Here is a 21,792-nt window from a genome sequence, read left to right as displayed (position 1 = left end):
TGCACTGGCCTTTTCTGTATCACACATCTGTTAACAGTAAAGTGGATGAATCAAAAAACCCTAAATCAGTTTGTGTTATACTTGAACTTTTTGTGGTCATTTCTGTATACTGTTAGTATACTGACTTTAATAATTAATGGTAGTAAGCCATGGCAATAGTGGGGGCACTAGCTTTCTTTAGTGGGAATTTATAAATTAAATCCTAGTTTGGCCTCTAAATGGTCATTGTCTTTTGTTTAATGTTCTCTGTAGGTCTGTGATGACAGAGGAATACAAAGTTCCAGATGGGATGGTTGGATTCAGTAAGTAGTAGGGATGTGGTGTTGTAGTATAGTGAGGGATGTTAGCAAATGCCGTTAATACGAATAATCTTTCTGTATTTTCTTTCTCCAAGTAATTGGCAGAGGTGGAGAGCAGATCTCACGTATACAGCAAGAGTCTGGCTGTAAAATACAGATTGCACCTGGTAATTATTTGTGGGGTTTTAAATTTTGTTAGTTCGGTGGGTTTTTTTAGTAGAAAGCTTAGAAGGCTGATCATTGCTTTTAATTGATTGAAACTTCATTAAAGGTATATTTTAATTTTTTGTGCTAATCATAATTATCACAGTCTAAAGAAATACAAAATGTTGTAATGCACTAAATATTCTACTTTGAAGTCCTATTAGTTTCCATATTATGTTTAATTTCATTATCTCTTTCTGACTTAACATTATTGCTAAATTGGTATTATTTTTGTGACCTTAGATAGTGGAGGCCTGCCTGAAAGGTCATGTATGCTAACTGGAACACCAGAGTCTGTCCAGTAAGTAAAACAAATTTCATGTGTTCATATTTAACTGTGCAATATACTTCATTTTTCAGATCTAAATATAATATCTAGATAGTATGTTTTTAATATTGTATTGAAGAGGCAGTCTGGTGACAGTAAAGTGTATACATAAGAAAAAACGCCCTGAACCTGCAGTCATACCTCTCAGCATACTGGGAATTTTAAGACAAAACTATGGAATTTTGAGTCCAGATCTCATAGAAAATACTTATCTAACCATGTACTGAGTTCGGCTTGAGAATGTAATGCGTGAGTGTATACTAAAAAGAAACGTGTGCTAAAAAGAAGCACTATTAACCATAAATTGGAAGATCACAGGGAAAATGTGGAAAATCAGTAATGTGTAAGAGTAGGAGTTGCTCAAAGGCCAGCCCATCAGGGTTCTTAAATGTCTTTGGTATAAATTAATGCATACAAAAAATTATGGAAATGATGTCTACATGATACCTATCAGCACAGTTAATTTTTTTTTTCTTCTTGTGTTCAGGGAAGAGGATGATAGCAATTATTTTTTTTTTTTTTTTAAATTTTTTTTACTGTCACAGAAGTTACATATCCACTTGAAGACCAACTTATCCTGCCTCTGCTAGGAAAGATCTTAAGTGTAGTAGTATATTTGGCGTTGCCAGATTTCTGTTAGTTGCTCGCACTTTATGTTTAAAGGCAAGGCCTGTAGCTACATGTTTGCCTTTGGGAAAGTAGCATGGCCTTCTCTTAATGTTGCAGCCAAGCAGGCTGTTCATGTAGTCATTCCTTTATGGTAATTTTCTTTCTAATTATAGTTTATTCTGCTCACATATTAGAGGGGAGAGTTTTTATCTGATGTTAGTACTGTACAAGTGTTTTTACTCTGATGGTAACTGACTTACATGTGTGATGAATGTATACTTGCTTTTGTCCTCTATTCTGGTAATGGTTACAAGTACAAATGTCCATCCTTTGCATGCTGAATCAAGCAGCAGCTGTCATGGTACTTGGCGTTAAAGCTAGGTTTATTTTACAGTCTAAGTTTTTTTCCATTTTTTTGTAAAATATAATATAAAATAGATAACTTTTCACATGAAAAATATTCCAAGCAGAGTAGGTGTAGGCAAGTGATACTTATGGGAATAAAGTGTATTTATAAATATATATATTCATTCACAGATCAGCAAAAAGATTACTTGATCAAATAGTTGAAAAGGGAAGACCTACACCTGGCTTTCATCATGGTGATGGGCCTGGAAATGCAGTCCAAGAAATCATGATTCCAGCAAGTAAAGCAGGGTTAGTTATTGGAAAAGGTGGAGAGACAATTAAACAGTTACAGGTAAATATGTGGCTTCTTTTAAACGTGATAATAATTGAGTCTGGATTTGAGTGGGTATTGACCTCTCTTTTGTCAAATAGGAGCGGGCAGGTGTCAAAATGGTCATGATTCAAGATGGTCCACAGAACACTGGTGCAGACAAGCCCCTTAGGATAACTGGAGACCCTTATAAAGTTCAAGTAAGGAGTCCTTCAGAATTCAGAGTATTTTAAAATACATTTGATGTTGCAATACCTAAATGAACTTTCTTTCTTCTTTTAGCAAGCCAAGGAAATGGTGCTGGAGTTAATTCGTGATCAAGGTGGCTTTAGAGAGGTGCGCAACGAATATGGGTCAAGAATAGGAGGAAATGAAGGGATAGACGTAAGCATGGTTGAAAAACTTGTTCACTGTATTTTGAGATGTTAACATTAAAATGTTAAGCTGGGTAATACCACTGGTAGGTCTTAATGAGATTCTGAAAGTGGTTGTGGCATGTAAGTATTGCTTGATCACTGCTGAAATTGTGACTTTAAATGGTGTGCAGCGTTCACTTTATATTACCAGCGGTTCTGAACTGTTTGAGCTAGCTGGAGGTTTTTTGTAAAGTAAGCAAATAAGATGTCTGGCTAAGTATATAACGTCATTATAGAAATTGAACTTTGGCCTTTGCAGAATAATATTTATCTATTACGCAAGTCATAAGCTTATAACTGTTCATCTGATAGAATCTGCATTTTAGACCCATTGGAACTTTTATTGTGAGAAGCATAATATCAACTGGAACTGCTGCCACTACGCAAACATGTAGTGCCTAGGATCTCTTTCATTTTGAAGCTTTTGTCCAGTGTTTGCCAGGCTTGTGACTTGATATTAAAAAATTCACACTTCAAAAATGGCACAGGGCTGGCCCTAGTTTACCATTCTAATGTATGATTCTTTAATTGTGTGAGTTTTGTAGGAATTTTTGCGTCATTGACATGTTCAAATTTTTTTTTTCTCTTAAAGGTTCCAATACCACGATTTGCTGTAGGTATTGTAATTGGAAGAAATGGAGAGATGATAAAAAAGATACAGAATGATGCTGGTGTTCGGATCCAATTTAAGCCAGGTTGGTAATATGTCTGTAAGTTTCTATGAATTGAGTGTAAATTTACTGAATTACATATACTGGAATAGTTCATTTTATTTTCAGATGATGGAACAACTCCAGACAGAATAGCCCAGATCACGGGGCCACCTGATAGATGTCAGCATGCTGCAGAAATTATTACAGATCTCCTTCGAAGTGTTCAGGTTTAGTAATACTTTGTTTACCATTTAAAATATCCTGCCTGACATTTGGAAAGACTTTGAATTTGTAAAATAAGTGTAACAAAAGAAAATAGTGGTTCCATTTGAATATACTTCAAAGTTCAGTCTGGAATACAAATGTTTGCTTTTACAGTTAGTTTTGCAGTGTAAAGCTGATAATGGTAATATTGATTCAGAGTCATGGCAGTTCTTGATGTGGCGGGTTTTATAGCTGCTGCTTCTGTTGTCTTGTATTAATAGCTGGTTATTTTGGTTGTAATTGGTATTAAGAAGATGGTTTAAAAGCTTATTGTGAAATGACCCCTATTGCTGCATTTACAGAAGGCAGACAGAAACTGTATCTTTGTACATGTGAAACTTTCTTCTGTATCTTTTCCTTCTTCACCTTTCATATGCAGAGTTACACAGAAAATCTTTTAAAATGTAATTTAGATCTTCTGGAAAAGATACTACTTTGACTATCAAAACTATCTGAATAGTAAATATTTTTTTTCTTAAGAAATGATAATGATGTAACCAATTGGGATTAATAGTTTGTTTGCAGTAATTTTTATCAAACATGCTAATTTTTTGCTTTTTCTTTCTAGGCTGGTAACCCTGGTGGACCAGGACCTGGTGGTCGAGGAAGGGGTAGAGGCCAAGGCAACTGGAACATGGGGCCTCCTGGTGGATTACAGGAATTCAATTTTATTGTTCCTACTGGCAAAACTGGATTAATCATTGGCAAAGGCAATATATCTTACATACATGTGTATCTATATGTAGTTAAAAAAACTCTCAGCTTTTCTATTTGTACAAATAGCCATACTGGAGAGATGTTTCAAGAGAAGCCTTTGCAAATAGTATCATGTATGGTAGAGCAACATAATACTGCTAAGTCATAACGTTCGTAGTATTCTTTTTAGATTTCCGTCATGAAAACACATAGACCAGTAGCTGAAAGTCAAAAACCAGTCAATTTGTATAACCCTTTTTTCTGAAGTAGTAACTACTGAGTGACATTTGTAGAGTTTAGTAGATTCTTAGATGTATCTTATAATTAACTTGCATTTGATACTGCTTGATTAGCCTAGTGTTATTGCATCTGTAACTCAGTCTGAAAACTAATTTTCACATGTTGCAGTGAAAGTCTTTTAAAGTGGAGTCCTGTAACAATTTCTTATATGTGTGTTTATTAAAATAATTACTTCTTAAATATTTTTAAAAATAATTTACTGTATGCTTGTAAATGAAATGCTTGAATTATCTTAATCTTTTGTTTGTAATGTGTTTTCCAGACACAGCAAATAGGCTGACATTGTTCTTGACCTGGAAGATTTTTTTTTTTTTTACCAAATTACCCTGGTTTTGAAAACTTTGTGCCTACTAATCATACAAGTAACTTCTCAGGATCCTATAAGAGGAGGAACTAGTTTAGGGAATTTAACTTTCTGATTTTAATGCACTGCAAAAAAATGTGAACTTATATCTGGTCGGCTTCTGTGGGATTTTTTGTCATGTGCTTGCCTACTGCTTTATAGGGAGTTTAGGCTTTAAGGCTGTATTTACTGATGACTATGGGTATCAGTTGTTATTCATGTCTAATGTTACATTTTTACATGAATGGAAAAAAAATCCAGACAACATTTTAGGAATTCTTTGCTGTTCTTCCTGAGTAACACTATTGTGGTATTTAAAAAATAACTTATTTTTACTGCTTTGTTGCAAAGCTCTATAATACACTGCAGAGGCTTTTTTTTTTTAATTAGTGTTAGTATGTTCTTGTATGGCTCATAAGAATAGGTGTCTTTTCACTTCTCTATCTTCACCTTCCATGCAGTTGACTTTCTCTGATTTGAATCTGAGTATTTTCACTTTAATGCATGTTATAAAAGCTGTATGTTGCATTGTAGGTGGTGAAACTATTAAAAGCATAAGCCAGCAGTCTGGTGCTAGAATAGAACTTCAAAGAAATCCTCCACCTAATGCGGATCCAAACATGAAGATGTTTACTATCCGTGGAACACCCCAGCAAATAGATTATGCACGACAACTTATAGAAGAAAAGATTGGAGTGAGTATATATTTTGGTTTATTATAACTGAACAGAACAGGAAGTGAGTCTCCTTTGTGGAGGCTTTTCTTCCATTTCACTTACAAATTACTTACCCAGATAATAAATCAAGAATAATAAATGATAATCTGGGTTTAAATTAATATAGTTTCATGTACCAACAGAAGCAAAAACTTGTAATGGAAAGAAACCTTTGCTTTCTTTGAGTATTTAGTGTATTTTTTTAATGATGTGTTCTTGAAGATGCCCACTTTGTGCATGATGAAAATCTCGTGACTTCAAAGATACCCTTGATATTCTTAAAGCTACTAAACTTCATTATTAGTTTTTCAGTCTCTGTTTAGGTAGAATTTTAATCCAAGGTTACGCTTCTTAATTTCACAGCACTTTTGTGTGCATGTGTATGCATGTAATCAAATTCACTACCTGTTCTTTGTACCTGATCTTGCAAACAGATTTGATTAGCAAGATTAGCCAGATTTAGATGTATCAGTTTATCTTAAAGCTGATAGTCTTGTTTTAAGTTGAGGGTTTTTTTAATACCTGTTTATTTGTAAAGTTCTTCATTTCTTCAAGAACTAAGTGAAATATATGCAGCTTTTTAGCTGCTATTACTGCCATGGTTGCTTTTCTCTTTTAAATAGCTTTAAGCCTAATTAATCTTCAAGAATACTGTTTTCTCCAGAGAAGTGTCTTTATTGCAAAACAATCAAACCTTTTGTATCATATTCTTAAAATGTTGAGATTTATGCTTCTAAACTGCTGAAAAATTGAGAACTTCAAGGTCTATTTTCATCTGTGTGGTTCTCTTGTTACAGGGTCCAGTAAATCCATTGGGTCCACCAGTTCCCCATGGACCCCATGGTGTTGTTCCTGGCCCACATGGACCTCCTGGGCCGCCAGGTCCTGGTGCTCCCATGGGACCATATAACCCAGCTCCTTACAATCCAGGGCCTCCTGGCCCTGCACCTCAGTAAGTACTGCTTCGGCTAGCTTACTTTTTCGTAGGGGGCCCTGGGACTGCCTTTCACTGTGTGTGTATACTTGATCTTTTGCAGTGGTCCTCCAGCTCCATATGCTCCACAAGGTTGGGGAAATGCTTATCCACACTGGCAGCCACCCAATCCACCAGATCCAGGTAAGAAATATCACAATCGAAGTGTGGTGTGGATAATCCATTTTGTCCTTACAAGTACGTATCTTTCACGGCTCATTTGTGTTACACTGCTGCATCTAAAAAAGCTTCTGTTCTTCAGGCTTTCCTTTATTGATTGTCAGTTTACATGCGTTTTACACTTCTACGTGTTGCTTGTGAGATGTTGAAATTCAGTTGTGACAGTTGGGGTATGCTTCTTTATTAAGCGTTATTGTTACTGCATCCCAATTTATGATACTTTTTGCAAGACTCATTAACTGATTTTGTGCAACTTAGTTAATTTCTCTTCCAATGGATATTTTTACATGAATTTCTTTAGTGAGGATGTGTTTTCTTTCTCTTAATAGTGAATGACTTTGTATTTTATTTTGAAGAGTGCCCCTTACAATCTTGTTGATCCTGACTTTGCATAGTTCATGCTATATTATATATTTCTAGCTTTTGTTGATCTATATGAGGATTGCTTCTCAATCTGCTACAGATGGTTTTTTTTCCAGTCCTCTTTGAGGGGTAAAACTTGTGTTGAACTGCTGTTAATACAGTAAAACTAGTTAGGATTGTGTATGTTGATCTTTTGCTTCTAATAGTTTTGCATTTTATTTTGAAACCCATCTTTGTAGAATCTTGTTTCTTCTATTTCTGTTTATCTTTGTCGAGACCAGGAGTTTTTCTTAAGTACAACTTCCCAAAGTTTTAGTATCCTGCTTGTCTTTGGTTTTCATCCTTTGTTTGGACTAGAGCATATGGGGAAATGGAACTGCAGTCACAGAAGGCATGGTAAGGCTAGATGCTTGAGTCGCTTCTACCTCCTCTGTTTGAGGTAGAGCTTCTTCAGAACTTCAGCCTAAAGATCTCAGTTTTATTTTTGTTAGACATGGAATAAGTATTTTCTGATAGCCACTAATCCTGATAGTTCCATGAGTGAAAAACTGGGGGAGGGCTTTGGAGGATAGTACAATCTGCAGAGAGTTCTATTTGTGTTCAAGTCTTTTATATATCCTTTTTTTGGCAAAGAACCATCTCTGGTTTCAGTTCCCAGACTTGCATGCATTTGTTTTAGTATTTAAAAATGCCAATTGTTATTATATAAAAGTAGAATGATGCAAAGTGACTTGACGCCTCAGCATGCCAAAAGCGTTATTGAATCCAAAACCACTGCCAAAATGTTACTGCGTTTTTCATACCACCTTATCATTTTTTTATAAAGTAATCTATGTACATAAAAATCTGTAAGAAAAATGGCAAATACCTTGATGTCATCTTGGTGACAATTTTATAAGCATTTTTTGATAAATACTCTTAAAAATCTAATGAAGTTCTATGTGCAGTTGAAGTTGGTGTTTCTTGTGCAGCTTTCCACTTAGTTGCTCATTTCAGTGTAATAAATGGGTTATTTTAGTGTGTTTTTTTTCAGAGGTGCTTTCTCCAGAACTATGATGGCTTCTTGTCATGTGAAAGTGGAGCTAGTTTCTACAGTCAGATTTCTTTGGAAACTTAATGAATCCTGCTCTGTGTTCTTCTATTCTAGAGAAGTAGCTACTAAGGGGAAGGAGGGGGGGAACCGAGCAATGGCTTATTTGATATTTGCAGGTAACCTTAGAACATAGTACATTTTAGTTTAAATCCACTATTGTTGATGGAAGCAGCATAATTTAAAAAGGAAACAGCACATTAACGTGCATTTTAAGTAGGTTATATCTAACTTGAACGCTAAATGAAGTACTGTGAGAAATTTGTTGTTGTGAATGTCTTCTCCCGAATGCCTTTTCTTCTTCTACCCGAAAGACTTTTTCTTTCTCTTCCATTAGTCACTGCCTTATCTCTTCTATGGTTGGGGAGAATATACTTTGATTCCCTTGTAAAGGTGTTCTAAAGCATCAATTGTGTCTATGTCCTTATGTGAAGTTCCCTCCTCAGTTGGCTGCATTTATTTGCAGATATCTTTATTCTTTAATGATGCAAATAGCATTAAAGGATACTGGTTGTGTTATAGAACATGGTGTTCTCTAATAGTGGATTTATAGATCTTGTGGATTGCCAGTCTGATAATGTAACCAATCTCTGTGATTCAGCACGAATAAGCCATTCCTAAAGGCTGCATGTGAAAAAGTGAGAAAATAAGACTCTAGGAAGCAGCATCGTTGGCCCACCTAGGTGTAGTTAAAAATAAGCATGGAGATGACTGCTCTTATTTGTTGTACTAAAAAACTGTAAGTAAACAGTGATGCTTTATAGCCATTTGTGGAGATTCAGGTTCTTAAAATATGATGTGTTTGGGTATTTTACTGTTACCTTGAAGTTTAACCAGCAAGTGTTGCAAATAACCTAGTAAGATATGTATTCTGTTTCAGAACTATGCATTTGGCATGCCGCCTCTGCCTGTGCCAGTGTCATTAGTGTGATGTTATAACAAAAGTAAAACCACTGAAATTGTTTGGTGCTGGAATGATTCGTTGTTGCTACCATTTAGTAACACAACTTTTTAAATAAACTTGAAAATCTGTTTTTGTTTATCACACGTAAAATTAATAAATGACGCTGTAGTAGTAAGGATTCTAGAATGATTTTATCTCATTAGTCCTATGCAAGTATACTTTATGCAATACACTTGTGTGAAACCTAATCAAAAGTATGTGCTAGAAAGAAAAGATATTTGCAGGATATACATGGTTATTTGGTTCAGATGGATTTTTCCTTGGAAGAAAATAGGAGTGCTTAGGACAGGGTTAATTGAGGACAGCATTGTGTTCATACTACTTTTATAAATGCTTATGTTTTGTTTTCATAGGTAAGCCAGGAACAGATCCCAATTCAGCAGCATGGGCAGCTTATTATGCTCACTACTATCAGCAGCAAGCACAACCACCACCTGCAGCCCCTCCTGGTGGACCAGCTACAACCCAAACTAATGGACAAGGTAGCTGTGTAGTAAAATAGATACATTTCTCATTGCTGGGGGTGTAGATGCCCCGTTATTTTTTATTCTTGTCTTCATATATTGGGTAAATTTATTGTAAGGTAGCTGGTTTTCTTGGGAAAACTCTTGCTTACAGACTTCAACATTGTATTTCTTAATTTTACCTTGTAATACACTCCAAAGAGAGTTTTGCTGCAACTTGGGCTGACTTAATTATGTCTTCATAATGCACTCAATCATAAGTAAAAATAGAATGAGCCAAACTGTTTGTCATTTGCTTAAAAGGTTGAATCACTTCCAGTGGTTTTAAGACAGTTACAATTGTAGTATTTAGTTGTACTACTGTAATTGTTGTTCCTGGATGAGGCTTACCACTTAAATTTAGGTAGTATTTTGTACCGTGAGTGGTATATATTTCCTGAATATTGTAAACACACTGAATGCTTGAAACAATTATTTGTTTCTTTGTGGTGTGAAACATTTGTTTGTTTCTTTGTGGTGTCTTTTAATAATTATTTCTGTTTCTAGTAACGTGTATCACATAGGTTTGTAAGAGTTAAGTGATGTTATTTGGGATTATTACTGAAAAATTCAGCTGATTATTTGTAAATTGTTCTATATATGAAACAAAACCCAGTAGTTTTGTTTTGACTATTCTTAATATAATTCAGGAGATCAGCCAAATCCAGCACCAGCAGGGCAGGTTGACTATACCAAGGCCTGGGAGGAATACTACAAAAAAATGGGTACGTGTGCATGTTTTCTTTGTTGTTGCATAGTAGAATGTTTTAGGAGGCTTGCGGATGTTGTTTAGCTTTTTTGGGGTTTTTTTATGCCCCCAAAAATATAAATGCACAATCCATGTCTCTTCTGGACCTGTGATATACTTCTAGAGGCACAGGACCCTGCAGAAAAGCAGACTTAAAAATCTGTGTTGTGTTTAAGGCATTTACTTGTACTCATGCTAGCAATTAGCTTTGCAAAAATACTTCTTAATAATATGTATATACTTGATTGTTGGGAAACAAAATCTAAATACTTTGAGTATTTTTGAGTGTATTTTTGAAGTGTATTTCGTAAGTGTTGGGAGTTCACCTTTGTTCTACTTCATGTTTGTCTCTTTTAGTAGTTATTTCCTAATACTCTTAAGGTTACAGATTTCTTCTTTTCTTGCAGCTTGCTTTCTGTGTTCTAAGTTATTAAAGCATCGTAACTAGATTTCTTTTAGATCATGCCAGTTTTTAAATAGTATTTGCTTTGCAGCACTTAAGAGCTGTGTTTAAACTGTGGGTTATATGTCCTTAACTTTTTCAAAATACTTTGCTCAAGCTGACTTACAAAACTGAAATATAGTTGTTAAGTTGCTGGTTTAATCTTTTACTGAATAAGGAAAGAGTATGTGGTGTTGATGCACTGACAGAAGGTGCTGTTTTCTTTTAAATTATGGGAATGTCTTGCAGGTCACTCTTTTGTTCACAGTATCCTCCCATGGATATTGTAGTTCATATAGATTTGTATACTGAGGACTTCTACCGGGCTTTCCCCCATATCTCTGTTTGAGCAGACATACAGCAGCATCTAGTTTGGATTGTTTGTTTGGGTGGGTGAGGTTTTTTGCACTCTTCCAACTGCACCCCATTTTCTCATGGAATATTAAAAAGCACTTGGAGTCAAGATCAGTAGCATGTTTAATTCCTGTTATCAGCCTTCTACCAGCCTGATCTCAAATTATTTGCCAAGACATAACTACCTTTATTCTTCTTTATTTTCGGACAGCATAAGAGATTAAATAATACAGAAAATACATAATTATTATTTCCTTCAAGAATTGTGTATCAGACTAAGAAAATTGCAACAGAACTCCCAAACTCATGATTTTTACAATGTGATGGGCCTTTCCATTTTTCCTATTCCTGTTTCATTTTAACTTTTTTTTTTTTTCAATTTACTGTCTCTGTTAGTTCAGTTTGTGTTCTTCACTGCAAAGTTGTGGTGATTTTTTTCACTGCCTTTTTAAGAATAGTGTAAAAGTTGGCAGAGGCTCTTCCATCTTTCTAAATTTGCTGTCTCTGGAAAGCAAAGTCTGGGTTGCGTTAAGCCTTGCATTTGCTCTGATGAAATAATTGCTACTTGTAAGGTGTTGGGATAGAGTTTCTGGAAGCAAGTCCAAAGAGGAGTGTGGACCCAAAAAAGATACTGGGAGATGTAAAGAATTGCTCTTAAAATGCAAAATTTAATAAGCCCAAGACAACAGTCAGATAACAGGGAAAACAGAAGAGCAATTCTGATCTTGATTTCTTTTTCTAGTTCAAATTGAGTTCTTTACCTGAAGGAGAGCTCTTGATGTCTGGACCTGTATAACTTGACTGTGACTTTGTTTCTTTAGCAAGTTGAAAATCTTTATGTGGAAGATAGAATTTCTCTTAAGATCCACTTAGAAAACAGGAGGAACAGACCAAGTGAGGTTGAAGGGCAGAGGATTCACCTAGAGTTGATTTAGTGCTAAATGAAGGTGGTTTTCCCCACCTCCTTAGCAAAAATGTTAAGAAGTAGTAGATCTGACAGACAGGAAGGCTGTCCATCAGCAGGTTCATATGGTCTCTGGGCTCTCAAATACAGCTACTACTCGTTCTGCATCCTGCAGTGCTGTAATGCTTCTATCTTAATTAACTTGTGCAGTAGGGGAAAGGTAGGAGTTACAAGTCATTCACTCTTCAATTCTTCTTTCAGATTTTTTTACTGCACAGGTAATTACACAAACAGCTGTTTTGGAGAACTGAACTTGAAACATGGGAGTACCTGAGCTCAAGCAGTTTTATTTTTGCTGCTGAAGAAAAGTGCTTTGAAATAATCCATGTGGCAAGCTTATGAGGGTGACAGTACTGAACTGAACAAGTTGCATGTGATACTGCAATTGTTACTCTGGATGTTCTCATACTTTAAGTATGAGTGATCTGAAAACTGTAAAGCAGTCCTGAATATTCCCATCAAAACCATAATACTGTTTTTCTAAGTGTCTTTGTAGTGGTGCCATATGTCACAGCTAATCACAGAGAACCTTTCCCTTTTTTTTCAGTGTATGGAACAATAACTTGAAAGCTCCAGCTCTCAAATATGGTGGCATAAGTCCCATCTCCTTCTTCAGACTTGTTTTGGTCAGGGACTATTGCTTTGAGTAGCATATACAATTAAAAATGAGACTGAAAAGCTAGTAAAATTACTTACGCACACTGGTGAGGTACTGTACGTGGATCTTGTAGATGACCCAGACTGTCTGTTTGCTTGGCACCTCATTTAATAAATTCACAAAATTTGTTTTAAATTTCTTGTGAGTATTACCAGGTAATGAGATAGTAGCTTAGCTTTTGAAGATGTGTAAATGCTGTTATCTTGAATGGGAGTAAATAGTATTTTTATTTTTACCTACAAGAGCTGAAATATCTCTATAACTGGGCCCTAAAAATCTCCCAATGATAACAGTTACTTGTAAACTTGAAGTCGTATTTCAGTAAATTATCTATATGTCAACATAGGAGTTTGTAGATCTGTCATTTAAAGTCGTTCTAATACATTGTGGACTTGATTTATAGCTAAGGGATTCCATAATAAAATAGTGGAACTGTTCTTCCATGAGTATTCAGCATTGTAGCTGGAAAGAGGACAAAGAACAGTTTTCTCTTACTAGAATCACCCTTGATGATTCAAGTAGTGGAAGAACTGTAAAATCATCTGCCGTTTTCTTTCTTAGCCTTCTGTAATGGGGAGGTATTCTGTGTTCCTTGTATTTCCTTTGTATCTAGTTTATCAATCTTGTTTGTTAGTGTTCCAGTTGAATTGGGCTGTTGATGAGCATGTACTGTTTCAGTGCAGTTCTGTACACTGAAAGGAAGTTACGGCTAAACTGCCAAGTTCCTTGTGTAGATTCATCATTACTTGCAGTATTTAGTAGGGGAATGGTGCAACTAAAATACTTCAGATTTTTACTAAGGCATTTCAGGACAGAAACCAGTTTGACATCTTTGTGTACATGTTGAACTTCCTAAATTTGATTTGTTATTTGAATTTTGAGGCTGCTTTGGGATAGCTGGTTTGATGTTGGAAGATTCTTGGGTCATAATGCACAAAAAATGCCTTAGATTTGACATTCAGCTGTGCTGACAGCTATAACGTAGCTAAATAATTTGTAAGTAGAATTACTATCTCATAAATTAATAGTGAACTTGCAAAAAGTGTATTCTGGAATAATTTGTAACAATGTTAAAGATCATTTTGATCAAAATAATTTATCAGAAGTGTCAATTGTAAGTTGTGGTAAATTATAAATTGTAAAACGTTATTTGAGCTCTGAGATTTGAAGAAGTTTAAGAAAGTTTTTCTAGGAAAACAATTTCTTTACTGTATAACTGGAAAAGTGATGGAGAGGCTTTTTAATATATCTACAGTGTAAGTGGGAAAACTATGCAAGTTGTGTCAAGGGTTGGAAAATGGAAGATTTAATTCTGAAGATGTTCAGAACAGTGCTTTGCCAAATATTCAGATTCTCTGCTCACACTTAATGTTTTTGAGAAGTTTGGGAGAATACACATACTCGTAAGAGGAGTGTGGATAGCGAGTATTCTTCGTGTGAATTTAACATTGTCTTGATACCCTAGAAAACATTTAATTAGAATCTTCATTACTCGTATTCCCCAGAAGGTTGCTCAGCGCTCAGAAGGTTGCTCAGTGTTTGTATGCAAATAAAAGCTGAGGTGATTTCAGGTAGCATTGAAAACTTTGACCGCTTGTGTGGAAGGTGCCCCTTGGTAGCAGAACATAGATTAGGTGCCTGTGGAATTGTAAAGGGTGCAGGCTTGGATTTTGCTTGCATTTATTTGATTTTGTGTATTGCATGTAGTGTTTTGGTTTTGTTTCTTGTATCCTAGAAAAGTTGGAGAGGTGGTTAAGTAGTAATTGTTGTTCTGTTTTGGAAGTTCAAGAAACTTAAAATGAAGTACTATGTAAAACCATTCAGTCTGGATGCCTGCAAGCGTGAGGACAGATGATTGGATAGATGGTGGTGTTCTGCTTATAGGCAGGTACATTCTACAGCAGTAACTGGAAAAGCACCTTTTAGATAAAAAATGGTGAAGAAAGTAGTGTTAGTAAGAGGACAGTGTCTGTTTCTGAAATAAGGGGAAAAGGAGGTAAAGATGTCTGCAATAGACCTTCCTTGGAAGAATGGTTTTGATACACTAGAGTCCTTGTGTCTGTCACCTTTATAGAGTTTTAAAGCTGCATGTTGATTTCATTGGAAGGACGGGTAGTTCTCCACTGGAAGTCTGGGAGAGGGTGCCTGTACACGTATATGTGTACCATTTATTTTTAGTGGATCCAAACTTAAACGAGTGTTGGAAGGAGAAGTTTCAGGATCATATTCTGGGGTGGAATAAATGTTTACAGAAATTATTGCTTTTTTTGAAATACGTAATCTGCAGTAACCTAAGGAGGCCAAAATTGGTGGACTGAATGAAGTGGCATCTGGTGAATTAATTATTGCAGTCTGTACAATAAGATAAAGTCAGTCTAGGTAGATTACAAAAAGTAATCTTACCTGTTGACCAGTATTTTAATTTAAATACTACTGGTCGTTCAGGTCAGTTTAGGTTAGCAGGCTTTAAAGAATTTACCTCTGGAACCCGATTTGAAGAGGTAGAAAAAACTGTCCTTATGATTTCTCAACTTCGCTTTGCATGGGAGTCATTACATTAAAATAATAGGATGAATTGTTGGGTTGAAAAAACAGCGATAACATTATTCAGAAGCCTTGGAGGAATATTGCAAGAAGCTAGGTGGCATTTGTTAAGCAAGGATATTTTGGATATTTTCTTGTTTCTTCTGCAACAACAAAGCTATATAATTGTAATCCCTTGTAGGTCAAGCGGTTCCTGCCCCTGCTGGGGCTCCGCCGGGTGGTCAGCCAGATTACAGTGCAGCATGGGCTGAGTACTACAGGCAACAGGCAGCGTATTATGCCCAGACAAGTCCACAGGGAATGCCACAACATCCTCCAGCACCACAGGTATAAAGTTTCAGTGTTTTTGGCTGGCTTCTGTTTCAGTGGTTATAGATATTTTTTTGCATGTCTCCTGCTTTGTTACCTTTGGAGTATGCATCTTTTTTTCTAGCTAAATACCTATCAGAATAATTGATAGATGTCTTTGTTTACCTAATAACTTGTGTTTCTGTATCTCTCCATATGTTTGGTGATTATGCTTTTAAAAAAAAAAAAAAATTAAAAAAGAAAAACTTTCTCCTCCCAGGGTTTTGAAAACCATGCAAGAAGCCACCACCATTTACATTAACCAATTTTTCTTTCTTAAAGGCTTCACTCCTGAGTTAGCTCAATTTAAAGGATTTTCTTTAACTTTTTGTGTATCTCTTATGTATCTCTTCTGCACAGGGCCAATAATAAGAAGTGGACAATACAGTATTTGCTTCATTGTGTGGGGGAAAAAACCTTTGTTAAATGTATGGATGCAGACGCCTTGATGAAGATCTTAATTTTGTTTGGTTAAAAAAATAGTGTTTTTGAAAATGTACAAAATATCTATCACTACTGATAGGAGGTAATATTTCTGTGTAGAAATGAAAATGGTTTGTTTTTAGTATTAGTGTAGATGTACACATTCCAGCAAATGTATTTGCAATTATGTGGTCAATGCTTTGTGATATAAATGTACTTTTTCAATGTATACTTTATCACTTTTAAAATGCCTGTTTTGTGCTTTACAATAAATAATATGAAACCTCCTGTGTCGGTAAGTTGGATATGTGGGTATATAAAGAATTATAGCATTGATTTTCAACGCTGAATCAAGGTACCTGTACACAAATGAGATTTTTTTTTTCTCCCCCCACAAAAGCTTGTTGAGTTTAAGAACTTGTCGTTAGCATGTTTTTCCCTTTTTGCAGAATAGTTGTAGATGGAGGATCTCTTTCATTCATTGTATTTTGCTGCCTAGCATCAGTAATCTCAATACCTTAATTTTCTTTCTATTTGATTAAAACTGCATGTGTTTAAGAAGGTGATCTTTTGGCATACTTCCATTGCATTAACAGTGAAATTTCCTTTTATACATGACCACTGTTTCAGACCTGTGCAGCTGCTATAACAGAGAACTTCTGTTCTTAATCGAGTACTTCAAACTGTTCCTGTATAACTATTTTATGGATTTTTTCAGACTAGTTATAAAATCTATTTTTAAGTGTAATGTGCTTAAGCCTTCAGTTTAAAGTAGTCCACTTCAAAATTCAGTGTAGAAAAGTCAATGTGTTACGCATAGTAGTTATAAAAATTGCATCTGTCCTTAAAACGCTGTTTTGTTGAGTGGCGGGGAGTGGTTGAGAACTTCCTCCAGAGCAGATAATTTCTGTTTTTGTAAATACTCAAGTATTTGAATCGATTGATTATTTTTTTATATATATACTTGAAACTTCTTATTGCTCTTATGCTCATACTAAAAACCTGATTCTCTTGAAATCCTGTGTTTGCTCTTTGCATATTTATTGGCTCTTTGCATATATTAGACTACATGCAATACAGTCTGTCTTGCCATTGTCTGTTGAAGTGCAGGTTTGATCCAGCCAGTATAGAACTAGCTCTATAGGGGTGAGGAGGACTGTGCTGTGTATCATCCTTGATTGTTCCTTCAAGGAGCATTGCACTGTAAGTACATCAGAATGACAAATTGATGAACTGCAACAGTATCTTTTTGTCAATGTTCCACATAATGAAAATGCCATACTTGTGTGACTATTATGTTGGAATACAGTGCTGGTATCTTAGGAAATCATAATTGCTTCTTAATTCAGAAACATAGGTTTGCATATATATACATACACATTATATGAGCTTTGTGGGTAAGTATTTCTGAAACGTTAAGCAATAGATAAAGTCATGTTTCTTTTTATCTGAGTAATAGCTTTTTTTCATTAGTACTCCTGAGGCAGCTGTATCATTCAGTGTTTTAAAGTATGCATATTGTAACATTGAAGTCTTTGGAACCACTTGTTAGACAGAAGTTGTCTTTGTCTTCAGATAGTTTGCAGATACGTAGTTACGTAGGTATGTTTTAAATCTGTAACTTGTTACTTGTTTTATCTTTTGGAACACCATATTGTTGCTTTGAGAATAAATTTTTTAGGGTGGCTGCACAGAGAGGTAGAAGTTAAGGCTTGAAAATTAAAGTAGTTTTTTCAGGTAAATAGCAATGTATGCATTGTGCTGTAGAAATAGAAGGAATTATTTTTATCCCTTTTAAAATCAGGAATTATTCTGGTAGCTTAAAAGAAGCTAGGACAGTATTTGCTATCTTTAGTGTAGGGTATGAAGTTTAATAGTTCAGATATTCTGCATGGTATTTTGTAGATAACCTTATAGAATGGTGCATTTATTTTGTACTAAACTGAGCAAAATTAAATTCCCTGGATTCTTTATCATTCACAAAATGGAGGCTGTTGATTTTGATTCATTTAAGGTATAAAATCTTTATTAATTGCAAACAGTGCAATTATTTATACTTCACAGTGCCTTCCCAGACCTTCCACCTTAGGTTCTGCTGCAAAAAAGCAACAGGTAAGCACAACCTAAGGAAGTATATAAAGTAATATATTTCAGTACATTAATGTTGTCCCTGTGAGATCTGTGGTTGTGTATTGAAAAGCAATCTGCTGCTTCCCCAAATGCATTGTTACTCACGGTTCCATTTCAGTGGAAAGTCTTTTAAGTTTTTAAACAACTGTTTATATTTCTAGGTAAATATGTTTTTGGATATGTTTTGGGGTTTTTTTGTTGTGTTTTGTTTTGGGTTTTTTTGGGGTTTTTTTTTAGAAAAGATGAGTAGATTGCAGTAATTAAACTTGATTGAAATAAGTAATTTTTGCTTTTTTTCCTCAAATAGCTAATTGTTGCAATTAAAGAATCAAAACCTTTAAAATATGCAGGAATTACTTTGCTAGAAATGTCAACAGCCTTCACAAATGCTTTTTTTTTAATAATGGGGCACTATTCCCACTCAAATCCGTGAGACTTAAATATAAAGAATATGGCTTCTTGTTATCACTGAACTTGATAACTTGTCTTACAGTTATAGTGTGTTAGTGGAATTTTTAGATAACTTAGTTTGTTTATTCATACTTGACATGGTAGGAAAACAGATTCTGGAGTTGCAGAGATTAGTATGTTTTAACTGAAAAAGCATGTGCACCAATTAAATGTTAACAGTACAGCAAATAATATTTTATCTATATAGCAGTCAGTGTATCCTGTTTCTTGATACTTTAACTGAATTGCTGTATATTTTGATAGTTTAAAATGTTTGTATGTCTTATAGATGGTCTGGTACAGGTTTTTGTTGTTTGTTTTTGTTTTTAGCTTAAAGCAAAGCAGCATCTCTTTGGGGTTTTTTTTAATGATGATTCTGTTTCTAAAATGTGCTGCTCCTCTTTCAAAAATCCTGCTTATCTGTACATCAAAGAAAAATATTCAAAATTACTGCCTTCATTTTCACACACAGTGCTGAAGATGCTGCAAGCACCAAATCATAGCTCATAGAATCAGGTCCTGAGATAGTTACTACCAGTAAAGAGGAATCCTTTGAGTGTATGCCATTGGTGAGCCGATGAGCATGGACCATAGAAGGGCTCCATGTAGAAGGTAAAATTGGCAAAAACGTAACAGATTTGAAATGTATCCCATACGTAATGGTGTAGGGTATGATTTTTGTTTTGATCACTTTTCATTCTTTAAAGTTTTATTTGTTTGACCATAAATGTTCCATAATCTGCTAAGTTTTTTTAAAACTGTGATTTAATAGTTTAAACCATCTATTTTAATTTCTATTCTTCTAAACAGCCAAGCTTAGATACATTGAAATTTTGAACATGAATAGTTGTGCTTCAGTTTCTCAAGCCACTTAATATTTCATCTGCAGTTTAATACGTAACTTCATTTTTTATGTGAAAAAAGGTTAGGTGTGTACCATTTGGATTTTGATACTGTGAATTTAGTGTTGGGGGGTGAGTAATTTGTTCACTTTACATTTTTCTTCAACTGTTGTTGCTAAAGTATTCTTAACAGTTTTTCAATGGTGAATTTAGCCAGTGGGAGGAGATAGAGAAGAAAAAGCCAGTTTATTGGAATGTTGGTAGTGTGTGGAAGATGAGATGTTCTTTGTGTAGCATTTGAGGTGTATTGACTTCCAGCTTTCTCCCTGCTGAGCTTACAGGCATGCTATTTTGTGCTAAGCATGGTATTTATTTTTCAACTCTTATCTCCAGAGTCATAGCTCTTAGGAGAACAGAAAATACATTATTGGAGTGAGTTATCCTCATTCAAAAAGATAACTGGACCTCCTTAGAAATGTAATGAACTTGTCCAAAAGGTGTCTCTAAGTGTTTCCTGCTTCCCCCCCCTACTCCTTAGAGTCCCACGAATAAAGTAGAATGTGAAGAATACACAAGGTTTAAAAAGGAAGCATAATGTTCAAAGTAGGAAAAGCATTTTCGCATCACTTTCTGCAGCCTATACTTGAATAGGACATGAAATAAAATGTCAAGTAGATAATCTTCTATCATAAGTCATCTAGGTTGTCCAGGTAGACAGGATCACTATTCACTTGCACAGCCTATCTTGAAATATTTTACTAGTGGCATTTTATTGGATGACAGAAACTGTTTCTCCCCTGTTCTCTTCCAGAGTAATTTTTAAGTTTTCCATTGCATGCTAAAAGCTTCTTATTTTGCTTTTTTTCTGGAAGTGCGGGGGGAGGAAGGGGAGGACTGGGCTTTTCAGAAAGCATAGTTGATAGGATTCCCTCTTCCCTAGTAACAGCTTATAAAACTTATGTATGCACAAGTATTTCTCTTGCGTGCATGTGAAATGCCTTTTCGTCCTGAGAAAAGTGTTCTCTGCAGAAACTACCCGTGTGTAAAAAGAAGATTGGCTTTAAAAGGCAACTGTGATGGGAACAGTGTCTTAGGGAGATGCAGCTTGGACTTGAGGTAAATTGAATGCTTTACAAAAATGTGGTTTTGAGTTTGCATTGACATTGTATGTAATATGGGTACATGTTAACTGTATAATGGTTTTTGTATGGTTTTTCTCAATAAATGTAAACTGATGAATAATAATAGCAATGTTTTTGTCTTTTTTATGCTCTTGCCTTCGTTAGTTTGAAATAACAGCTTCAGAATAGCAGCAACTGGTATTTCTGTGAATGAACATCACCTACATGAAGGAAAAAATATTTATAGGCCTATTGGGATAAATACTAAATCAAAGCATCATGCAGCTTGTTACCATATTTTCAAGATGTTTCTGAATTTCTAACTGTTTTATTGAGGCAAAAGAGTGACTTCCACTAGGTAACTGTACAAAGAGCAGTCACCAGATTCAGCTGCAGGAAAATTTCTTCCTGAAATCACTGCATAAATCTAACTTGCTGCAGCTTACCTTGTCTGTATTTTAAGGCTTATACACATGTTCTTTAATTTAAAATGTGACTTTGGTTTGTAAAATTACACCTACAGACGCTTAAGCTGAACAATTCAGATGGAGTTAGCACAATGACATTAGTGTTGATATAAGGAGGTCTTGAAGAAAAACAGTACAGTAGTCTTAAGAAGACAATGTTTAGAGATGCAGCAATGAATTTATTGCATTAAGAGAGAACAAAGATTGAGAAGGTAGGCACTTTCTGAAAATATTCTTGAAGCTTTCTTCCTACCAACTTAGCTATGATAGGCTCTTATTTTGTCACTGGCCATTCCTGTATCATTTAAGCAGTGAAAAAATCAGAAGTTTTACAAGCAATAGCTGGTACTATAAAGACTGCTACAACAAGCCTTACTGAGATTGGTTTTACTTCTGCATTATCAACTGCCTAGGTTGATAAGAGCGTAACAGTTAAAATGCAAGCCCATTTTAAAACAGAAGAACTGATGCTCTTTGAAACAAAACAACAAAAGCGAGCAGTTAGGTAATCTTTTATTCTTTAAAAATAGTACACTGAGGTTTTTGAAAATCATCTATAAGTATTTCCTTTTGCCAGTTCAATGCCTCTGGGATAAAGTAAAACAGCTTAAATATTCAGTGTTCATGCAAAATATACCAATAGATTTACACTACTACACAAGTTTCCAGATTGTGTATTAAGCTTTATACCATTACACAACAGTTGGTCTTCAAATGTGGG

The 21,792-nt window shown here is 35.1% G+C and overlaps 1 protein-coding gene across 9 annotated transcripts in view; it reads left to right on the top strand.

Moving 5' to 3' along the window:
* FUBP1 (far upstream element binding protein 1) overlaps nt 1–21,792 on the top strand; it is a 34,548-nt gene that overhangs the window by 4,214 nt on the left and 8,542 nt on the right. The window contains exons 5-22 of one of the 9 annotated variants that reach the window (XR_013922405.1): nt 253–302; nt 395–466; nt 747–804; nt 1,978–2,140; nt 2,221–2,319; nt 2,402–2,503; nt 3,128–3,230; nt 3,315–3,415; nt 4,021–4,162; nt 5,326–5,486; nt 6,305–6,459; nt 6,545–6,624; nt 9,431–9,559; nt 10,231–10,305; nt 15,472–15,617; nt 17,167–17,264; nt 18,126–18,173; nt 19,114–20,714. Coding sequence is in view for 8 of the 9 variants with exons in the window: in XM_080348412.1 (XP_080204538.1) it covers nt 253–302; nt 395–466; nt 747–804; nt 1,978–2,140; nt 2,221–2,319; nt 2,402–2,503; nt 3,128–3,230; nt 3,315–3,415; nt 4,021–4,162; nt 5,326–5,486; nt 6,305–6,459; nt 6,545–6,624; nt 9,431–9,559; nt 10,231–10,305; nt 15,472–15,617; nt 18,126–18,188 (1,699 nt within the window). In the remaining variant the exon portion in view is untranslated. Of the gene's footprint in view, nt 1–252; nt 303–394; nt 467–746; nt 805–1,977; nt 2,141–2,220; nt 2,320–2,401; nt 2,504–3,127; nt 3,231–3,314; nt 3,416–4,020; nt 4,163–5,325; nt 5,487–6,304; nt 6,460–6,544; nt 6,625–9,430; nt 9,560–10,230; nt 10,306–15,471; nt 15,618–15,998; nt 16,346–17,166; nt 20,715–21,792 lie in introns of those variants that run through there. The other 8 variants (XM_080348413.1, XM_080348416.1, XM_080348412.1 and 5 more) reach the window with 8 other exon arrangements.

Source organism: Nesoenas mayeri, assembly GCF_963082525.1.
Source record: "Nesoenas mayeri genome assembly, chromosome: 8".
Lineage (NCBI taxonomy): Eukaryota > Metazoa > Chordata > Aves > Columbiformes > Columbidae > Nesoenas > Nesoenas mayeri.
This window is presented reverse-complemented; position numbering and strand designations above follow the sequence as displayed.